Source organism: Enhydra lutris, unplaced genomic scaffold, assembly GCF_002288905.1.
Source record: "Enhydra lutris kenyoni isolate GAN:26980312 unplaced genomic scaffold, ASM228890v2 scaffoldscaffold8, whole genome shotgun sequence".
Classification (NCBI taxonomy): Eukaryota; Metazoa; Chordata; class Mammalia; order Carnivora; family Mustelidae; genus Enhydra; species Enhydra lutris.
The window spans coordinates 39,250,080-39,269,308 of NW_019154092.1; the positions used below are offsets into that span (position 1 = coordinate 39,250,080).

At 47.3% G+C, this 19,229-nt stretch overlaps 1 protein-coding gene across 2 annotated transcripts in view; it reads right to left on the bottom strand.

The window, feature by feature from the left end:
* The window catches only part of LOC111142515 (proline-serine-threonine phosphatase interacting protein 2), a 68,735-nt gene extending 50,242 nt beyond the window's left edge, over nt 1–18,493 (bottom strand). For both annotated transcript variants that reach the window (XM_022495751.1, XM_022495752.1), the window contains exon 1: nt 18,451–18,493. In XM_022495751.1, coding sequence (XP_022351459.1) covers nt 18,451–18,483 — 33 coding nt within the window. In that variant the 5' untranslated portion in view covers nt 18,484–18,493. The remainder of the gene's footprint in view (nt 1–18,450) is intronic.
* Nucleotides 18,494–19,229: the final 736 nt, after the last annotated feature.

Sequence of the window (19,229 nt, forward strand, 5' to 3'; positions counted from 1 at the left end):
GCTTCCTGCTGAAGCCACACTGATCTTTCTGTTCCTCAAAGATGCCGGGCCCTTTCCAGGCTTGCTGTTTTCTCTCTCCCTCCCCCAGCCCTCTGGAAGCCTGGCTGGACCTTATCCTTCACATCTCAGCTCAAATGTCTTCTTGTCAGAGAAGCCCCCAGTGATCACTCTGCCCACCTCCCAAGCACATGGAGTGACTATCCAATCATCCTATGTTGTAGGCAGAATGATAACCCTCCCTGAAGGTGGTTTTTTTAAATATTACTTTAAAGGGGGCACCTGGCTGGCTCAGTCAGTGAAGCATGCAACTCTTGATCTGGGTTTGAGTTATGGGTTTGAGCCCCATGTTGGGTGTAGAAATTATTTAAAAATAAAATCTTAAGGGGCACCTGTGCTCAGTTGGTTAAGTGTCCATGTCTTGATTTAGGCTCAGGTCATGAGCTCAAGGTCATGAGACCAGGCCCCACATCAGGCTCCAAGCTGGACGTGGAGCCTGCTTGGGATTCTCTCTCCCCCTCTATCCCTCCTCCCCTCTAAAAAATAAATTAGTTAAATAAATATATATAGAGAGAGAGAGAGGAGAGAGAAAGATCTTATTTAGTTGAGAGAGAGAGCGCAAGGATGCAGTGGAGGTGCGGCGGTAGGGGCAGAGGGGGAGATGGAGAAGTAGGGAATCCTAAAGAGACTTCTCCCTGAGTGCAGAGCCCCATGCAGGGCTCAATCTTACAACCCATGAGATCATGACTGAAATCACAAGTTGGACGCTTAACTGACTGGGCCACCAAGGCACCCCAGTAAATAAAGTCTTAAAATACATATGTATGTACACACACACACACAAACACACACACACACACTACTTTGAAGTATTATTTATCTTGATTACTGAAGGTTTTCTGAACTTTTGAGGTGTATTCTTTCAAATTTCATTCCCAAGGCAAGCATCTTAATCAAGTGCTGGCCCTGCCTTCCTCCCTCCCTCCATGAAGGACCTCCACTGGTCACATTAAGGTCCAAATGACTTAACCACTACCTATCGTGGGAAGGGGCACTTAAAACTTTTTGATTTACAGAATATCTGGCTATTCTACAATGAACGTATTAGCAAAAAAGAAAACCAAACCACAGATAACCTTGAAGAACAGAGATCACCTCCATTTATATGCTTTTAATGTTGAGTTGGGGGAGAGGGACAGATTTATGTTCACTGTTCCCGATTGTAATCATTAACAACCTTCTTCAATAGGAATGTGGACAAGCTATATGAGTACAAATGTATGGGATCAGGTTCAACTGGAAAATCCTCTAGAAAGTAACTCAACAATTTACCCCTGGAAGTTGGGATGTGAAGTGCTGAAGGAGGGACTTCGATAGTCTCATTTTTTTTTTAACTACACAGTTGACCTTGAACAACAAGGGGGTCTGGAGTGATGACACCCCACAACCTCCTAACTGCCCCATCCCCCACCCCACACAGTTGAAAATCCAAGCATAACTTTTGATTCCACCCAATTTTAACATCTAATAGCCTACTGTTGACCTGAAGTCTCACCAACAATATAAACAGTCAATTAACACATATTTCGTATATGTATTATATGGACTGTATTCTTACCATAAAGTAAGCTGGAGAAAAGAAAATGTTATTAAGAAAGTCATAAGGGGGGCGCCTGGGTGGCTCAGTGGGTTGGGCCGCTGCCTTCGGCTCGGGTCGTGATCCCAGGGTCCTGGGATCGAGTCCTGCGTCGGGCTCTCTGCTCTGCAGGGAGCCTGCTTCCCTTCCTCTCTCTCTGCCTGCCTCTCTGCCTACTTGTGATCTCTGTCTGTCAAATAAATAAATAAAATTAAAAAAAAAAAAAGAAAGTCATAAGGAAGAAAAAGAAAATCATAAGGAAGAGAAAATCTGCGTATGAATGGACCAGCAGAGTGGAAACACTTGTTGTTCAAGGGTCAACTGATACTGACCTATAATGGTTTTCCTATCTTGCAATGAGCATGTGTTACATTCCTAATTGTTTAAATTACCAATAAAAATGAAAAATACATGGCCCATTATACCCATAAGTGGTTCTCTCTGCTTACAGGCCAGGTGGTAAGGAGAGGTCTAGCTGGAGAGGTCACTGTAAAGAGGCTGGTCCTTTCGCCAGTAATATATGGGAGTAGGTACTCTAATTCCCACCTAGCTGGAAGGGCCCCTCATGCCCTAAGGGAAAAGCCTCAGCTTTGGCACAAACAGGTGGCCAGGTTCCTTCCCCACAAGCTGGTCATGTATCTCTGAGTTTTGAAAAAAAAAATTTTTTTTTTAAGTAGACTCCACACCCTACATGAAGCCCAACACGGTGCTTGAACTCCCGACCCTGAGATCAAGACCTGAACCAAAATCAAGAGTCAGATGCTTAACTGACTGACCCGCCCAGGCGTCCCTGGCACTTTGATGCTATGATCTGAACAGCTGTACTTGTTTGTTGTTTTTTTTTTTTTAAGATTTAATTTATTTATTTGATAGAGATCACAAGCAGGCAGAGAGGCAGGCAGAGAGAGAGGAGGAAGCAGGCCCCGGGATGAGCGGAGAGCCCAATGCGGGTCTCGATCCCAGGATCCTGGGATCACGACCCAAGCCGAAGGCAGAGGCTTTAACCCACTGAGCCACCCAGGCGCCCTGTACTTGTTTTTCTTTTAATACCTTTTTAAACCCTTTCAGTTATTTTAAAAGTTACACTTATTTTATTGTAGAAAAATGGGAAAGTACAGATAAGCAAAAAGAAAATAATTATGCTTTTCATACCATATGAAATCCCAGAAAAAAAGAACAGCTGACATTTTGCTGCACACTCCCCAGGCATTTTCCTATAGACATGTGACGAAGTCTTCATTTTGTTTTTTAAATGCAAACGAGGAGGGCGTCTGGGTGGCTCCGTTGGTTGAGTGACTGCCTTTGACTCAGGTCATGGTCCTGGAGTCCCGGTATGGGGATCGAGTTTCGCATCAGGCAGGAAGCCTGCTTCTCTCTCCGCCTCTGCCTGCCCCTCTGCCTGCTTGTGCTCGCTCTCTCTATTTCTCGCTCTCAAATAAATAAATAAAATCTTAAAAATGAAATAAAATACAAATGAGGAGGGGGAGCCTGGGTGACTCAGTGCGTTAAAGCCTCTGCCTTTGGCTCAGGTCATGATCTCGGGGTCCTGGGATCGAGCCCCACAACAGATCTCTGCTTGGCAGGAGCCTGCTTCCGGCCCCCATCTGCCTGCCTCTCTGCCTCCTTGAGATCTGTCTCTGTGTCAAATAAAGTCTTTTAAAAAAAAAATGAGGAGGTCTTATTTTACAAATTGGTAGTAACTTTTTTTAACTTAATATAAATACTTTTCCTGCTGCTTGTTTTAAATGCCAATTTTTAGGGATTAGGGACTACATTTCACTTATTCTAACAATTCCTTTTACTTTTTAAAGTTACTTCCACTTGTCATTTTCAGTCATTATCTCAATTTTAAAAATTAACTGAACCGCACAAAAACCACGACAGTACTGGCATACGAGTGTATTACTGACAGCTGCAACTCTTTAACGTAGCTCTACTCTATTTTATCATCTGAAACACAGCATGGTCCTAGTTCTAGGCCGGCCAGATAGTACTGTCCTCCCTGCAAAACAGGAAGCTCAAGCCCAGAGTGGTTAGCTGGGTGGCTTTGGGCAAGTCCCCCACTTCGACCGAGGCAAAGTGGGGTGTGGATCGCAAGTGATACATAGCCATGAGTGGGAGGACTGCGGCTGCCCTTAACTGGTGGCCTCTCCGTCCCCACTTCCTGTTCTCACCCAAGCCAACCACAATTCCAGCTGAATAGCTGCAGTCCTGTACTCTCAGCCTCTCTTGGACCCCCTGGTCTTCCCAGGCTTCCGGGTTACCCACGTGAAACCCCGTCCACAAGACCCATTTCTTTGCCCTGGAGAGCAGACAGGTTCTAGCTTGCTGAACCCTTGGGCCCTGGGGTTTGCAGGTTAGTTTCTGCAGAAGGAGCCACGTGGCTCAATGGCAGGTGCCTTGACTGGCATCATGTTGGCTCCTTTTGACTCCTGAGAGGAACACCACAGTCTCTCGTATACAGACTCTCCCACCTATGTTGTCCAGGAAAAGGGCCATACTGGCAGGGGTCAGCCAGGGAGTAACCAACCTGCTGGCCAAGACAGTGACCCTGAGCCATGGCTGGTCAGAATCAAAGCCAACAACTCTTCTGGCAGGAACGCCATGGGAATCCTGATGAAACAGGTCAGGAGATGCGAACACAGGACAGGTGGACAAAGATGGCTGGACAACCCACAGGACTGGTCAACTGTCCAGATCTCCGGATCCGGCCGTTAGCAAAAGAGCCAACAAAGGCCTAAGGAAATACTTTTTCTTCCAGAGAGCTAAGGTCTTTTCAGACCCCTTGTTCAGGCCCTGACTGTCTCGGAAGGGAGAAAGCTTAGTGTCTGTATTTGATAAATAGGAATATATCCTCAGAGCAGATTCCAAGAGGCAGGGCAACCAAGGCTTGGAGCAGTGAGGAACTATAGTTCTAGAGTTTTCTGACATCTGTGGCCCTCTATAACGTGTCACTTCAGTTCACATTGGCGTAGAATCAAATCAGCACTGCAGGACGAGAGCGGAGAGGAAAGACCTCTTTTGACTGTGGTGAGGAAAAGACCCCAGTGTTTCGGCTTGTATCCCTCACCCAACACAACTAAGCCCGAAACTAGGCTCCGGCCCCTTCAAGGGAACCAGACTATTAAGTCTTCTCACTCAAGACAGGACCTGCAGGTAGACGAGGAGTCTGAGTCCCGTCCCCTAAGCAGCTTATTCAAGTATTCTTACAGCCTCCTGCCAAGCCTCACCCTCCCTTGAGGCGTTCTGGAAACAGATTTCCCCATCTTATCGCATGCCCAATGCTATCTGAGCACTTTTTAGGAACTGGTGCCCCATGGCACCCACTACTCAGCTGGGAGGGCCCCATAATCCTCTCCTGCTAACCTACACCCTTCAGCCTGAGCAAAGCCTGAGTAGGCCAGCCTATTTCCAATCAGGGTCATAGATGTATGTTTGCCCCTCAACGAGAGCACAGGCCCACTGAGGGCAGGGCTCATTCTTCTCCTGACTTTCAAGGTCACCAGGAGAAGTGTGTAAACTTGGTGTGTAATAGATGTAATCACAAAAGATTAGCTCAACACACTAGAGTATACGGCGTCTGCAAGATGCACACACATTTTAAGTATAATTAATCATTTCACAGATGAGGACACTAAGTGGAGTGATTTGAACGAGGGCACATCCCTCAGCTTAAAGGGAGCAGAGCTGGGAGTGCAATGCAGGAACGCCCAGCACAGAAGCTCGAGGGCCTGAGGACTGCCCATCCCTACCACACGCTGTATTTACTGGATGCTAGAACATGTGAATTACATACACAACACATGTATGTGTACGTCCATATGCAGATACAAGAACGTGCATCCAAATATTCGTAGTAAATGGCAAAGAATATCCTTACCCTTTCTTCAGACTCCCGTGGATTCATAAGTAGCACATGGAAAGAAACAAAACCATGTGTAAAAGAGGAAACAGAACAAGAAAATAAACAAATGTTCGCTCTCCCTGGTGATAAAAACACAAATGTAAGTTTAATGAGGTACCTGTTTTTGCTTATTTAGTAGGCCGTGAAGAAACCACACCCGCCATGTCGGATGTATGAAACTGGTCCCTTCGGATAGTGCTGGGAACACTGGGACTATGTCTGCCTTCTAGGAAATCCCTGTATATATATATATATATATATATATATATATATATATATATATATGTGCCAAAAGTTTTTAAATGAATGCTTTTCTCAGTCATTCAACACACAGGCCTGTGAATCTGAGCTAGGGAACCTGGGGATCCCCGTTTTTAGAAAGGCTCCCTCTTCGCTGTTTGTCTGCTAGGTGCCGTTTACTCACATTCTGCATTTCACCTTGCATCTGAATCAAGGAGCTCTGTCCCCACTCCAAGATCGAGGCAGGAGAGTGAATCATTCTTGGAGCCTCCAAACCCCGATAACATCTAAAAAGAACTGAATCCCTAACATGTTGCTGGACACTAGACTCAAACAAACCTCGGCCAGTGCTGTTATCAATACCCCACCTTCAATGATCTGCGAAATAACACCTCTTATTCACCTGACATCGCCTTGAAGCAGACCCTTCCCTGGACTCCTGAAGGAACACACACCCTGGACCCCTTCCCAGTATAAACCCCTGACCCCAAGTAACAGAGAGACTCCCTCTCCTTCCCTGTCTGAGTCTCCCAGACATTCCATCTGCGATACGCCATCACTTAATGCTATTCAATAAACTCTGCTTTCACTTCCTCCTGGCTCGTGTTTGATTTCTTTTTATTTCATTTTTCTAAAGTTTATTTATTTAATTATTTATTTAGTAATCTCTACATACAACGTGGGGCTCGAAGCCTCAACCCTGGGGTCAAGAGTTGTCTGCCCTTCCAACGGAGCCAGCCAGGCGCCCCTTGTGTTTCATTTCTATCCTGCACAAAGCCAGTGACCCTCTCTGGATTGTCAGATCGGGCCTGCCTACATCAAAGCCATTATGTACCTGGTGCTGAACCAGGTACCGCTGGACCAAGCGGGCAAGAGTGTGGGTCCTGACACATCGGTGACCATGCCAGCTCTGGAATGACCGGCTGGGGACTCCATATATGTGAGGTAGTAATAAACACTACCCCTGTCGAGGCCACTGTTGTTTTGGGTTTTCTGTTACTTATGACCAAGTCCAATCTTATTTAGACTGAAGGTAAATGAGCTTTTACCAGCTAGTGTCTGGCTTTTTCTTTTAAGATTTTATTTTATTTATTTGTCAGAGAGCTAGAGAAAGAGAGAGCACAAGCAGGAGGAGCGGCAGGCAGAGGGAGAAGCAGGCTCCCCACTGAGTAGTGAGCCCGATGCGGGACTCGATCCCAGAACCTTGGGATCATGACCTGAGCCGAAGGCAGACACTTAACCATCTGAGCCACCCAGGCATCCCTGGTGTGGGGCTTCGTAATGGAGCAGGAAGCAAGATCATCAAAACAGAGTAAACGTACAGGAAGGAAGTGGAGGTCTAAGCAGTGTGGAAAAGGTATGATGTCATCACCATGGAAAGAGAGAGAGTGATCTCATCAAAGAAACATAGTAAAACAGCTGGGCAGTGACAAGTTCCTTCTTGAGTCTCCAGAAACAGGTATTCAAAGAAGCCAATTTTTAAATGCCATAAATGAATGAAGATGTACAGCACATTATTTATTATAGAAAACTTTGGAAATTATATAAATGTCAAACAGCAAGAGGATTACATCACTTATAGTATTTTTTAAATGATTATTAGGAAAAGTAGATAGCAATAGATAACATATACTTTATTATCATATTTATATTTTATTTATTATATAGAAGCAGTAGAATACAAAATAGTACATACACTAGGGTTACAATCACGTGTGGAGGGAAAAAATTGCGAGAAGTACCAAATTAATAACAATATATTTTTAATTTCCTTGACTTTGTTACGTTAGTATTAAAAACTGTTATTTTTAAATAGCATGTAAGAATCATCTCATTGAGTAGAGAATAGTCTCAAAAAAGTAAGATGTCTCATGTCTCTCTGTGACCCACAGATGCCATGAAGTATTGCTATTGAAGACTTCGAAGATTGTTATTGAGTTGAGCGGCCTGAGATGACATGATGACTCGGGAAGAATGCTCCTCTCTCTAACCAGTGCTGGGTTTTCTCTCCTGGTCACAGGGACTCTGATCAGGTAGTCAGCATCCCGAGTGTGGACCCTGCTCTCTATGTGGGTCTTGTGCCTCTCCCTGGACATGCGGCTCCCAGCAGGGCCAAAGCCCATCCTTGACGAGATCACTCTCCCAAGCACAAGATGACCAGCCAGTCACAGTAGAACAGGCTCTGCAGAAGCCCAGAAGGACACTTCCCCCTAACGGGAATGTGAAGACAGAGCACTTCACTGGCTTGGGTGAGTACCCTCCGTTCCCTGCCACGTGTGTCTCTCACTGCTCACTTCCTTTGTTCATTTGCTCACTCTGATATTTGATGAGTGTCTGCTACATGCCAGGCACCATCCTAGGTGTGAACAAGTCAGACACACCTCATGGGGCTTACAGTCATGGGAATTAGACACTAAAGAGGTAAGTACAGTATTGTAAATTGTCTTATGGGTACAGGACGCCATAGGAATGGTCAAGTAGTGTGGAGGGAATTGGCTCGATAGAAACCGTAATCATCATTTGGTAACTGACCTACGAGTGCCACACTAGAGGAGGTAAGTAGGGGAAGGCAGGTGATCAGAGCAGAGAGGCAGGCTGGGCTGGGTCTGGCAGAGCCGTGTAAGCCATGGTCAGACTTTTAAGCTCCAAGTGCCATGACAGGCCACCGGAGAAATTCAAGCAGGGGAAGGATGCGAACTCATATATGTTTTTGAGAGGTCTCTAAGTGACTAGGCTCTGGAAAACAGTGGCTCCAACTCAAGAGGGCACTGAAGGGAAGCCCAGGGTGACAGCTATGCAGCAGGCCTGACTGAAAGAGAAGACAGAGGTCTCCAAAGAGGGGGTCTCCAGAGGAGGATGGGCAGGAAGAGGATTTTTAAAAATACCTGGAATGCTGGGGCATTTTTTTTTTAAAAAGAGTCTCTGATAAAGGTGAATAATTTGCAGAAATAGAAAAAACTCAGCCTAAAATTCATGTGGAATCTCAAAGGACCCTGAGTAGCTAACACCATCTTGAAAAACAAGAACAAAACTAGAGGACTCACACTTCTTGAATTCAAAACTTACTACAGAACCACAGTAATCAAAACAGTGCGGTACTGGCATAAAGACGGACCATGGGATGGAATGGAAAGCCCAGAAATAAATTGTTGCATACACAAATGACTTTTGACAAGGGTGCCAGGACCATCCAATGGGAAAAGGACAGTCTTTTCAACAAATGGTGCTGGGAAAACTGGATATCCACATGCAAAAGAATGAAGTTGGACACTTCCTTAACACCAAATACAAAAATTAACTCAATATGGACCAAGAACCTAACTGTAAGACCTAAAACAATAAAACTCCTAGGAGAAAACATAGGGCAAAAACCTCACAACACCAGATTTGGCAATGACTTCTTGGATATGACACCAAAAGCACAGATAACAAAAGGGAAAACAGGGGCGCCTGGGTGGCTCAGTGGGTTAAGCCTCTGCCTTTGGCTCAGGTCATGATCTCGGGGTCCTGGGATCGAGCCCCACATCGGGCTCTCTGCTCAGCGGGGAACCTGCTTCTCCCTCTCTCTGTGTGCCTGCCTCTCTGCCTACTTGTGATTTCTCTCTGTGTCAAATAAATAAATAAAATCTTTAAAAAAAAAAAGGGAAAACAGACAAACTGAACTTCATGAATACTTAAAAATTGTGTGTGTCTGGGACGCCTGGGTGGCTCAGTTGGTTGGACGACTGCCTTCGGCTCGGGTCATGATCCCGGAGTCCCGGGATCGAGTCCCGCATTGGGCTCCCAGCTCCACGGGGAGTCTGCTTCTCTCTCTGACCTTCTCCTCACTCATGCTCTCTCTCACTGTCTCTCTCTCAAATAAATAAAATAAAAAATCTTTAAAAAAAAAATTGTGTGTGTCAAAAGACACTAACAGCAAAGTAAAAAAGCAACGGCAGAATGGGAGAAAATAGTTGCAAATTATATATCTGATAAAGGGTTCATAGCCAGAATATATAGAGATAACTCTTAACAGCAAAAAAATAAACAATCTGATTCAAAAGTGAGCAGAGGACTTGAATAGACATTTCTCTAAATATACATGAATGGCCAACAAGCAAACGAAAAGATGTTCAATTTCACTAACAACTAGGGAAATACAAAATGAAACTACAGTATCATCTGGTACCCTTAGGATGGCTATTACTAAAACAAACAAAGAAACAAACAAAAAACTAGAAAGCAGCAAAGTGTTGATGAGAATGTGGAGAAACTGGAACCCTTCTACACTGCTGACAGGAACACAGCCACCAGCAGCAATATACAGCAGCTCCTCAAAAAATTAAAAATAGAGTTACCATATGAACTAGCAATTAAACTTCTGAACACATTCCCAAAAGAACTGAACGCAGGATCTTAAAAAATATATATTTTTTAAAGATTTTATTTATTTATTTATTTGAGAGAGAGCATGTGAGCATCAGCAGAGAGAGGGGACAAGAGAGAGGTGGAGAGACTCTCAAGCAGACTCTGTGCTCAGTGTGGAGCAGGACACTAGGCTTGATTTCACGACCTTGAGATCATGACCTCATGACCTGAGCAGAAATGAAGAGTCAGTCGCTTAACTGGGTCACCCAGGTTTCCCAGTCTTTTTTTTTTTTTAAGATTTTTGTTTATTTATTTTGTTTGTTTATTTATTGACAAAGAGAGACACAGGGGGAGAGGGAATACAAGCAGGGGGAACGTGAGAGGGAGAAGCAGGCTTCCTGCAGAGCAGGGAGCCTGATGTGGGGCTCCATCCCAGGACTGTGGAATCATGACCTGAGCTGAAGGCAGACACTTAACGACTAAGCCATTCGGGCGCCCCCCAGGCTCCCCAGTCCTGAAGAAATATTTGTAAACCTGTGTTCATGCCAGCATTATTCCCAAGTGCTAAAATGTGGAAGAAACCCAAGTATCTGTCTACAGATGCAAAGATAAGCAACATATGCTCCACATGCATAACAGAATATTATTCTGCCTTCAAAAGTTAGGAGATTCTGAAATATGTTACAACATGGATAAACCTTGAGGACTAAGTTATGCTAAGGGAAATAAGCCAGTCATAAAAAGGCAAATACTGTATGATTCCATTTTTCTGAGGTACTTATGGGCTCCTGGGTGGCTCAATAGGTTAACTGTCACCTATGGCTCAGGTCATGATCCTGGAGTCCTAGGGCTCAGCGGGGAGTCAGCTTCTCCCTCTGACCCTCCCCTTCTCGTGCTCGCTCTCTTTTATTCTCTCTCTCTCTCTCAAATAAATAAATAAAATCTTTTTTTAAAGGGCACCTGGGTGGCTCAGTGGGTTAAGCCTCTGCCTTTGGCTCGGGTCACGATCTCGGGGTCCTGGGATCAAGCCCCGCATCGGGCTCTCTACTCAGCGGGGAGCCTGCTTCCCCCTCTCTCTCTGCCTGCCTCTCTGCCTACTTGTGATCTGTCAAATAAATAAATAAAATCTTTTTTAAAAAATCTTTTTAAAAAATCTGTTAAAAAAAAAAAACAAAAAAACAGAGTGATAAGTATACTGCTAGAAACATGCAATGGACTTTCAGAAATCTCCTAACCAAGATCTAGAAGCAGAAGCAGAGATCAATACAAAGTCCCAGGGGTGGGGTCAAGGGCACATCACCCCACCCACCTCCCCAAGCCCCCTGGGGTGTAGCAAGTAGTTTTGTGTGAATGTGGTTCATTTTGTGAACTTTGTGGGTGTGAGGCAGGGGCCAGCCTTCTGCTGCCATTACAACTTTTCATGTTCTTTTTTTTTTTTTCCTCTCACTACTAAAACATAGTTGTAAAAATGGTGATGTCATTGAGGCAGGGGGAAATTTTAGTATCATCCTTGAGGGTTTATGAAAGTGCTTGAAACGTTAATCCACCCCCATAAACAGTAATATGTATAAAGAATGAATAGTCGTCTGTGAAAAAAAAATTTACGATCATTACAGCCTTATTTTTTTTTAAGAATAGTGGATAACTAGAGCATTTAAATATCTAAGAATACTCTTTTGTTTTACTTTCAAAAATAGTTAGCTGTGATCGTTTGTTTAAAAAAAAAAAAGAAGTCTTCAACTGGTTTCTGATCTATTATTACAATCCCATGTGACCTGGTCAAGGCTAATGAAACAGCCATATTTGAACAGTGAGTTTTGAGGCTAGGTAACAGTTCCCAAAGATAGAAAACGATGAATATTATGGATTTGTGTACTGGGCCTTAAGAGCCCTGTGCTGTCCTGAGCCTCCTTACACATACAAGTAGTGCAAATAGTTTAAGACAGGGGTATTAGGGCCCGCTGGGGAAAAACTTTCCTGTTCTCATGAAGAAAAACCTCTACCAGATATTTTGAAACCTCTTACCAACCCTTGGCTAATCTTCAGCCCAAAATGCAATGTAAGGTAGAGCTAATCCCAGAAAGCTGGTTTAAACAAACAGCCACCAGTCTAATAAGTCTTTGAGAAGTCTGATTTTCCTGTTTTGCTCACACACATACTGTTTGGGAAACAGCCCGTGACTCTGAGGCAAATGATGAAGCCGTTGTTGGGAGGTTGTAAGGTTCACGGCAGCTTTATGAACACCGGTATTGAAAATACCCCGTATTGGGGTGCTTGGATGGCTCAGTCAGTTAAGCATCTGCCTTTGGCTCAGGTCATTCGGCTCAGATCATGATCCCAGGGTCCTGGAAGGCTTCCTGCTTGGCAGGAAGTCTGCTTCTTCCTCTGCCTTTCCCTTAGCCTGTGCTCTCTCTCTCTCTCTCTCTCTCTCTTGCTCTCTCTCGCTCAAATAAATAAATAAAATATTTTTTTATTTGAGAGAAAGAGAGGGTAAGCACAAACAGAGGATGGGCAGAGAGAGAAGCAGACTCCCCGCTGAGCAGGGGGCTTCATCCCAGTACCCTAGGATCATGACCTGAGCCGAAGGCAGACGCTTAACCGACTGAGCCACCCAGGTGCCCCTAAATAAATAAAATCTTTTTTTAAATTGTTTAAAAGATGAAAGAGCTAAATCCTCAAATAGAGCAGTAGGTCAATAGATAATTTTAAAACTGTCCTATCAAGAAAAGGCAGTATAATCGTATTTTTTTTTAAAGTGGTGGTAACTACCAGGAGAGTATGAGTTTCTGTTTAATGATGTTGAGAAAAGAAGGAATTTTAAATTTTTTATTAAGGATAGGTCCCATGCCTCTCATTAAATTTGTAAGAAAATAAAACAGGAAAAAGGATTTTGATAATTATTTTAAAAATAGGTCCCACTGGCTGCTCTAGGAAGAACAAATTGAAGAAGACTGACTGTCAATAATTTTACCTTGCCTCTGGCCACAAGGCAAAACAATACAAAATAGCCCTGTGATGTACTTCTAGGGACCAGTTCCCAAGAGAGAGTATTAAAGACTTAAAGCGTTGCCTAAACATTGTATAAACTAGCACATGGAGTCAGCATGAAGGGCCTATGGGATAACATGCTTTCTTCTGTTTATTTAAGAGAAAAAAAAAAAGCAGCTTCCCATACAGCTGTAGGTCACTCTACAAAAAAAAAGTCATCTAGCAAAGCCCAATATGGCACCAGCTTTGTTCTGGTAAGGCCCCAGAATGACAAGATTCCACAGTAGCCAAAGACATAGAGCAGAGGGACAGCCCTGGGTGCACAGCAGGGCACTGAGCAAGGTCAAACACCCCGGGAAACTTCCCCTGGTCACTCCACTGGCAGAACAGAGAGGCTCCACCTACTGTGGTACAGGAGGGTACAGGGGAGGGGCAGGACAGAGACTAGGAAGCTCGTCTAGACCAAGATCCTTGAGAATCAGGAAGCCCTTGTTAAAATAAGGATCTAGAGAAAGCGTATGGACAGGCTGGGCCTCACATCCCAGTGAGGAGTGTGAGAATCTCCTGGCGTGCAGGTCAGCTACCTCTTCGGAAACAGGCTCTACATCACCTGAGCATGTCCACATCTGGAAGACATTGTCTGATCACGCCAAAGACTGGCAGGTGTCCTACTGTGTCCTAGCTGCTTCCCCAGAGTGCTGGAAACCACAGCTATGGTCACTGTCCTATTCTGACAGGTAGCACCAATGTTCACATGCTAAATTACATAGCAGCACCTTACCACGCAGCCCCAAACCCGGCATGCGCAGGGAAGGGTGGGAAAGAAGCCACACACCCGCGCTTCCCATCAGGCCCATTCAGGGACCATCCCGGTTCTAAGGAACGCTGACTCTCCCCTCTCAAACAGATCCATGGAAAGTTTTCTTTAAATAAGTATTTCCGGGGTGCCTGGTGGCTCAGTGAGTTAAGCGTCTGCCTTGGGGTCAGGTCAAGATCTCAGGGTCCTGGGGTGGAGCCCCGCATCAGGCTCCCTGATCAGTGGGGAGCCTGCTTCTCCCTCTTCTCCTTCCCTTGTTCTCTCTCTCTGTGTGTCAAATAAATAAATAAAAATCTCTTTAAAAATAAATATAGATAGATATAGATATACATAAATCAATATTTCCATGGGGCATTTGAGTAAGAGTATGTATAAAGAATGTGCTGACTCAGGGTGCCTGGGTGGCTCAGTAGGTTAAGCCTCTGTCATGATCTCAGGGTCCTGGGATCAAGCCCCACATCGGGCTCTCTGCGCAACAGGCAGCCTGCTTCCCTTTCTCTCTCTGCCTGTCTCTCTGCCTACTTGTCATCTCTGTCAAATAAATAAAATCTTAAAAAAAAAAAAAAAAGAATGTGCTGACTCATGCCTTTTCTGGAGCATCTACTTAATTTGGCCAAGGGCTTTTCCACTTCCAAGGAACATTCCTCTCTTGGGCATGTGCCGGCCCCTTCCTGTTTGTACCCCTATTGCCACCTTTATTTGTCTGTCCCCTCTCTCCTCCTTCTTGGGGACCTCATATCTTTTCATTCTTTCTCTTTGAGGCACTGCCTTTAATTGTCACCTCTGTGCTGATGGTAATAGGAGCTGACAACACAGGTGTTCACGATGTGCCATGCCCGTGCCTGGCACTGAGGGATTAGACGTGGTTAATGTCCCATTTTTATGGAAGTGACGAAGAAGGGCTGAGGCTTGGTGATGGAGTAGAAGGAGGGAGGTTGAAGTAACCAGCCACCCAAAGTCACAGAGACGCTGTCACCCTAAGGAGCACAACTGGGATTCAAACCTGGCCAGTGAACCTCCAAGCCCCCACTGGTAACTGACGCCTTTCCATACTTCACACAGTTCTCCATGTTCCCTCCTTCCCATGGCCTTCCCAGACCACCAATCCTGGCATGGGACTTGGGGCTTCAGAATGCTGCTGGCCTTGGTCCTCACCATGGCTACACCTGTGGTTAGCTACTGTTAATACTGCCTCTGCCTCTTCTTCCTCCTCCTCCCTCTCTCCCCACAAACAAGTTCCTCCTCCTGACTTCCTAATTTCTGTGGCCCTTACCTCATTCTCCACTTCACATTACAGGGAGCCTCCTCTGAGCCCTCCTCTCCTCTCTAGGGCTCACCTTCAACTGGTTGCCTTGCCCTGTGGCTTTGACCTCCTCCACCCTTGGCTAGTCCTCCCTGATCTCCTCCTTTCCTCTCCCTATGGCCTCCACTCGGGAACAGACCCCTACTCCCAGCCCAGTTTCCTTGGCCTCTGCTGGACTCTCCTTATCCCTACCCCTTCCTCCTCCACGAGCTTGAAGCCAAAGCCTGCCCTCCCTACCTTGCTTCCTCATGGGAATACACCTTCTAACCAAGGTGTAACCCTTACGTCTGCAAATGCCGCCTCAATCAGAAATCCTCATATAGGGGCGCTTGAGTGGCTCAGTCGGTTAAGCGCCTGTCTTCAGCTCAGGTCAAGATCCCAGGGTCCTAGAATCGAGCCCCGCATCAGGCTCCCTGCTCAGCGGGGAGTCTGCTTCTTCCCTCCCTCTGCTCTTCTACCTGCTTGTGCTCTCGTCCTCTCACTCTCTCAAATAAATAAATATTAAAAAAAAAAAAAAAAAGAAATCCTCATACAGACGGGCACCTGGATAGCTCAGTCGGTTATGCATCTGACTTCGGATCAGGTCATGATCTCAGGGTCCTGGGATCCAGTTCCGATCTGGGCTCCCCGCTGGGTGGGGAGTCTGCTCCTCCCTCTTCCACACCCCCTCCCCCTGCTTGTGCTCTCTTTCTATCTCTCAAATGAATAAATAAAATCATAAAAAAAGAAATCCTTACACAGAAAAGGTATTTCATAAATATTTAATAAATCCAGTCAACTGATACCCACTTGTGTTTCCAAAGTTTTCTACCATATCCAATCACAACCTTCTTTTCCTTGAAACACGCAAGTGATTCCACTCTGTGCTAACCACAGCCTGGCCTCACCTACCCCCTGAGTGGGTGGAGGCCTCACAGATGCTGCTGAGGTCTCCAGCATGTTCCTTTCTGTCCCTCTGTCCCCAAGCCCAGACAACTGTCCCATCTGCCTGATTCCTGAGCATTCATACGCAAGGCACTGTGGCAGCGCTGGGGGCTCCGCTGATGGTGACACCCAGTGCCTGCCCTCTGGGAGCTCCTGACTGCCGCTGCAGGAGAGAGAGATTCACACGAAGGGTCAAATGGTGACCCACCACCTATCTCTGGCAATACCGAAGGAGCCGTGCAGACAGCAGTGCTGGGACCATCTAGCTGAGCACCAGCCTCACCAAGACATTCACGGTGCCCTTGGTCCACGCAGAGTCCTGCTCCACTGTTTACCAGCCCTAGCAGCGTGGCAATGTTGCCTAACCTCTCTGCCACACCGTTTCCTCATCTGTAAGATGATGGTAAGCCAGCTACCTCTTAGGGTAGTTGTGAGGCTTAAACGAGGAGCATGCGTAAAGGCTTTAAAATGGTGTTAGCTGGGCAGTCAGTTGGCTCAGTCGGTTGGTTAAGCATCTGACTCTTGATTTCAGTTCAGGTCATGACCTCCTGGCCTTGAGACTGAACTCCCCAGTCGGCTCCCAGCTCAGCGTGGAGTCTGCTGGAGGGTCTTTCCCTCTTCCTCTCCCCACCGGAGCACCTCTCTCTTTCTTTCCCTCTCTCTCTCCCTCGAATAAATGTTAAAAAATACATCTTTTTTATTAAAAGAGGTAATTTATTTGTCAGAGGGAGAGAGAAAGAGCACAAGCAGGGGGAGCGGCAGGCAGAGGGAGAAGCAGTCTCCCTACTGAACAAGGAGCCTGATGTGGAACTCGATCCCAGAACCCTGGGATCATGACCTGAGCTGAAGGCAGATGCTTAACTGACTGAGCCACTCAGGCGTCCCTAAAAATAAATCTTAAAAAAAAAAAAAAAGAACGGTGTTAGTCACAGGCTGTGCACAGTAAAGTTAGCTATTATTTGATATAAAGTGTTACAGGAAATTAGAGATGAAAGACATCTTTGCAAAATCTCTCTCAGGATCTCAGATACCGTCTGAAAGTATAAGGCCAGTGGGGAAAAGGAGTATAAACAGAAAGTTCTCTCCCCCTGACCTTCACCTCTAACTCCAAACCCAGACTTCCTTTCTGCACACACACACACAAACCCCCCCCGCCCCCCACCCCTACCCACTCCTGCAAGCAGGTGTCAGTGGCTGGGAGCCCTCTGAGCCTGGAGGCTCCTGGTCTCACCCTGTCTCTGGCCCTTCGGCTTTACAGACACTTGCTCAACCAACAACTCTTCGCTGAGGATCCATCCTCCCCCAGCTCAATGGGGGGCAGTGGTGGGCTTGCAGTCCCCCAGTTCAAAACCACAAACTGACAAATGTTAGGAAGGAACAGAACGTGTGGCACGTGAGCAAGCAATACAGCCTGCTGGGCGCAATCAGGAAAGGCTTCCCTGAAGAGGTGACATTTGGGCTGATATCTGAAAACAGGGGTCACACTTTGAGGCATGGGAAGGCAGGTCTCTGCCCTAATTTTTCCCACCATGGCAATGCCTGCAGTGGGACCTACAGGTTGGGCAGAGCCCTCAGGAAATGGGGATCCGAGGGCAGGATCTGAACCTGGTCGGTGAAGCCACAGCACCAGGCTTCTCCACGCACTTTGGGGCCAGGGCTGTGCTGGGCAGCTGTGAAGCCAAATGCAAACAAGCAGGGTCCCAGACAAAAGACTCTGAGGTGTGCTGACTTCCTGCTCCGGCCTTAAGGGCGGTTGCTCCGAATGAGGGGTTACAGACTCTTGAGGGGCACCTGGGGAGCGACAGGGCTAGGGGAAGAGGCCTGGGGCAGGCGGACGCTGGATGCCGCCAGCAGCTCTGCGCCGGGACACAGACCTGGGGAGCGGACTCCAGAAACAGGCGAAGCTTCTTGCGGGGAAAACCCTCTTGGTCTCCACGGGGAAAGCGGGCGCGAAACGGGCTGGGACAGACCGTTCGTGTCCGCGGACCTGGAGAAGACAGTCCCCGGAGTGGGGGTGGCGGGTGCCTGCCGCTGTCAGCTGGCGAGGCTCACCCAGGTCCCCCAGATCCGCGCCTGGCGCAGCCTCGGGGACATCGGCGGCTCTCCCCGAACCGTCCGCTCCACGCCTGGGTCTCGGGATCCTCGGCCGGGACATAGGGGCCCCGCGCCGCTGGGGCCCAGGGGGCAGGGGACCCGGGGACCCGACCCCGGGGGCTCAGGGGCGCGCGGCGGGCTGGGGGCCGGGCAGAGAGGGCACATGGCAGCGGACAGGTCCCCCGGCGGCGCCGACTTACCCAGAAGTTCGCCTTGAACAGTGCGCCCGTCATGGCCGGCGCGCGTCGCAGGGGACGAGCCGAGCGGAGCTGCTGGCAGGCGCCGGGTGACGGGACTGTGGTAGCCCGCTGTCCCACAGCCGGACTAGGGAGTCGCCCGGCCGCCCGGAGGCCGCCCCAGGTCCTAAACCACGCCCGATAGCGCCCGCCCCGGGCGCACAGCTCCTCCCGGACAGCAGCTCTGGAGTCCAGCGCCAACGCCCATGCCCACGCCCAGGGAAAGCCCCGCGACCTCTGCGACCCTGGAATTGCCCCCTCGTTCAGGAAGCCTTCAAGGATTGCAAGAAACTGGGCCTGCCGACTTCCCGAATTTGACTCCCTTCCCGCCGACTTGCTCCCTCCTCCCCCGACCCAAATCCTGGCGGAGAAATCCAGGCTCAGCCTGATCAGAGGTCACATGGACCAGGTGTCAGCTCCGCAAAGCTTGAAGACTGACCATACCAGCGGACGTTTCAGCCAGTCCTGTGTTCTACACCAGACGCATTCGCTACAGATGAGCCCCTGGCCAGGTTTTCGTGTAAAAGTCAAGGAAAGGTCATTGATACTATTAGCCCTTGACTTTAGGTCCCTTAAGGCGTCCTTCCAAGGCCTCCAAGAGCTCAGCTCCTCCCTGACCTCCTCCCATTTCTCAAGACCCAAAACCCTTTTCCACCAATCCCACTCCAGTAGGAGCCCAGAGCCTCCTTCCTCCCCCTGCACTCTTTCACCCTTAGGACATGCATAACCCCAGGACAAGGCAG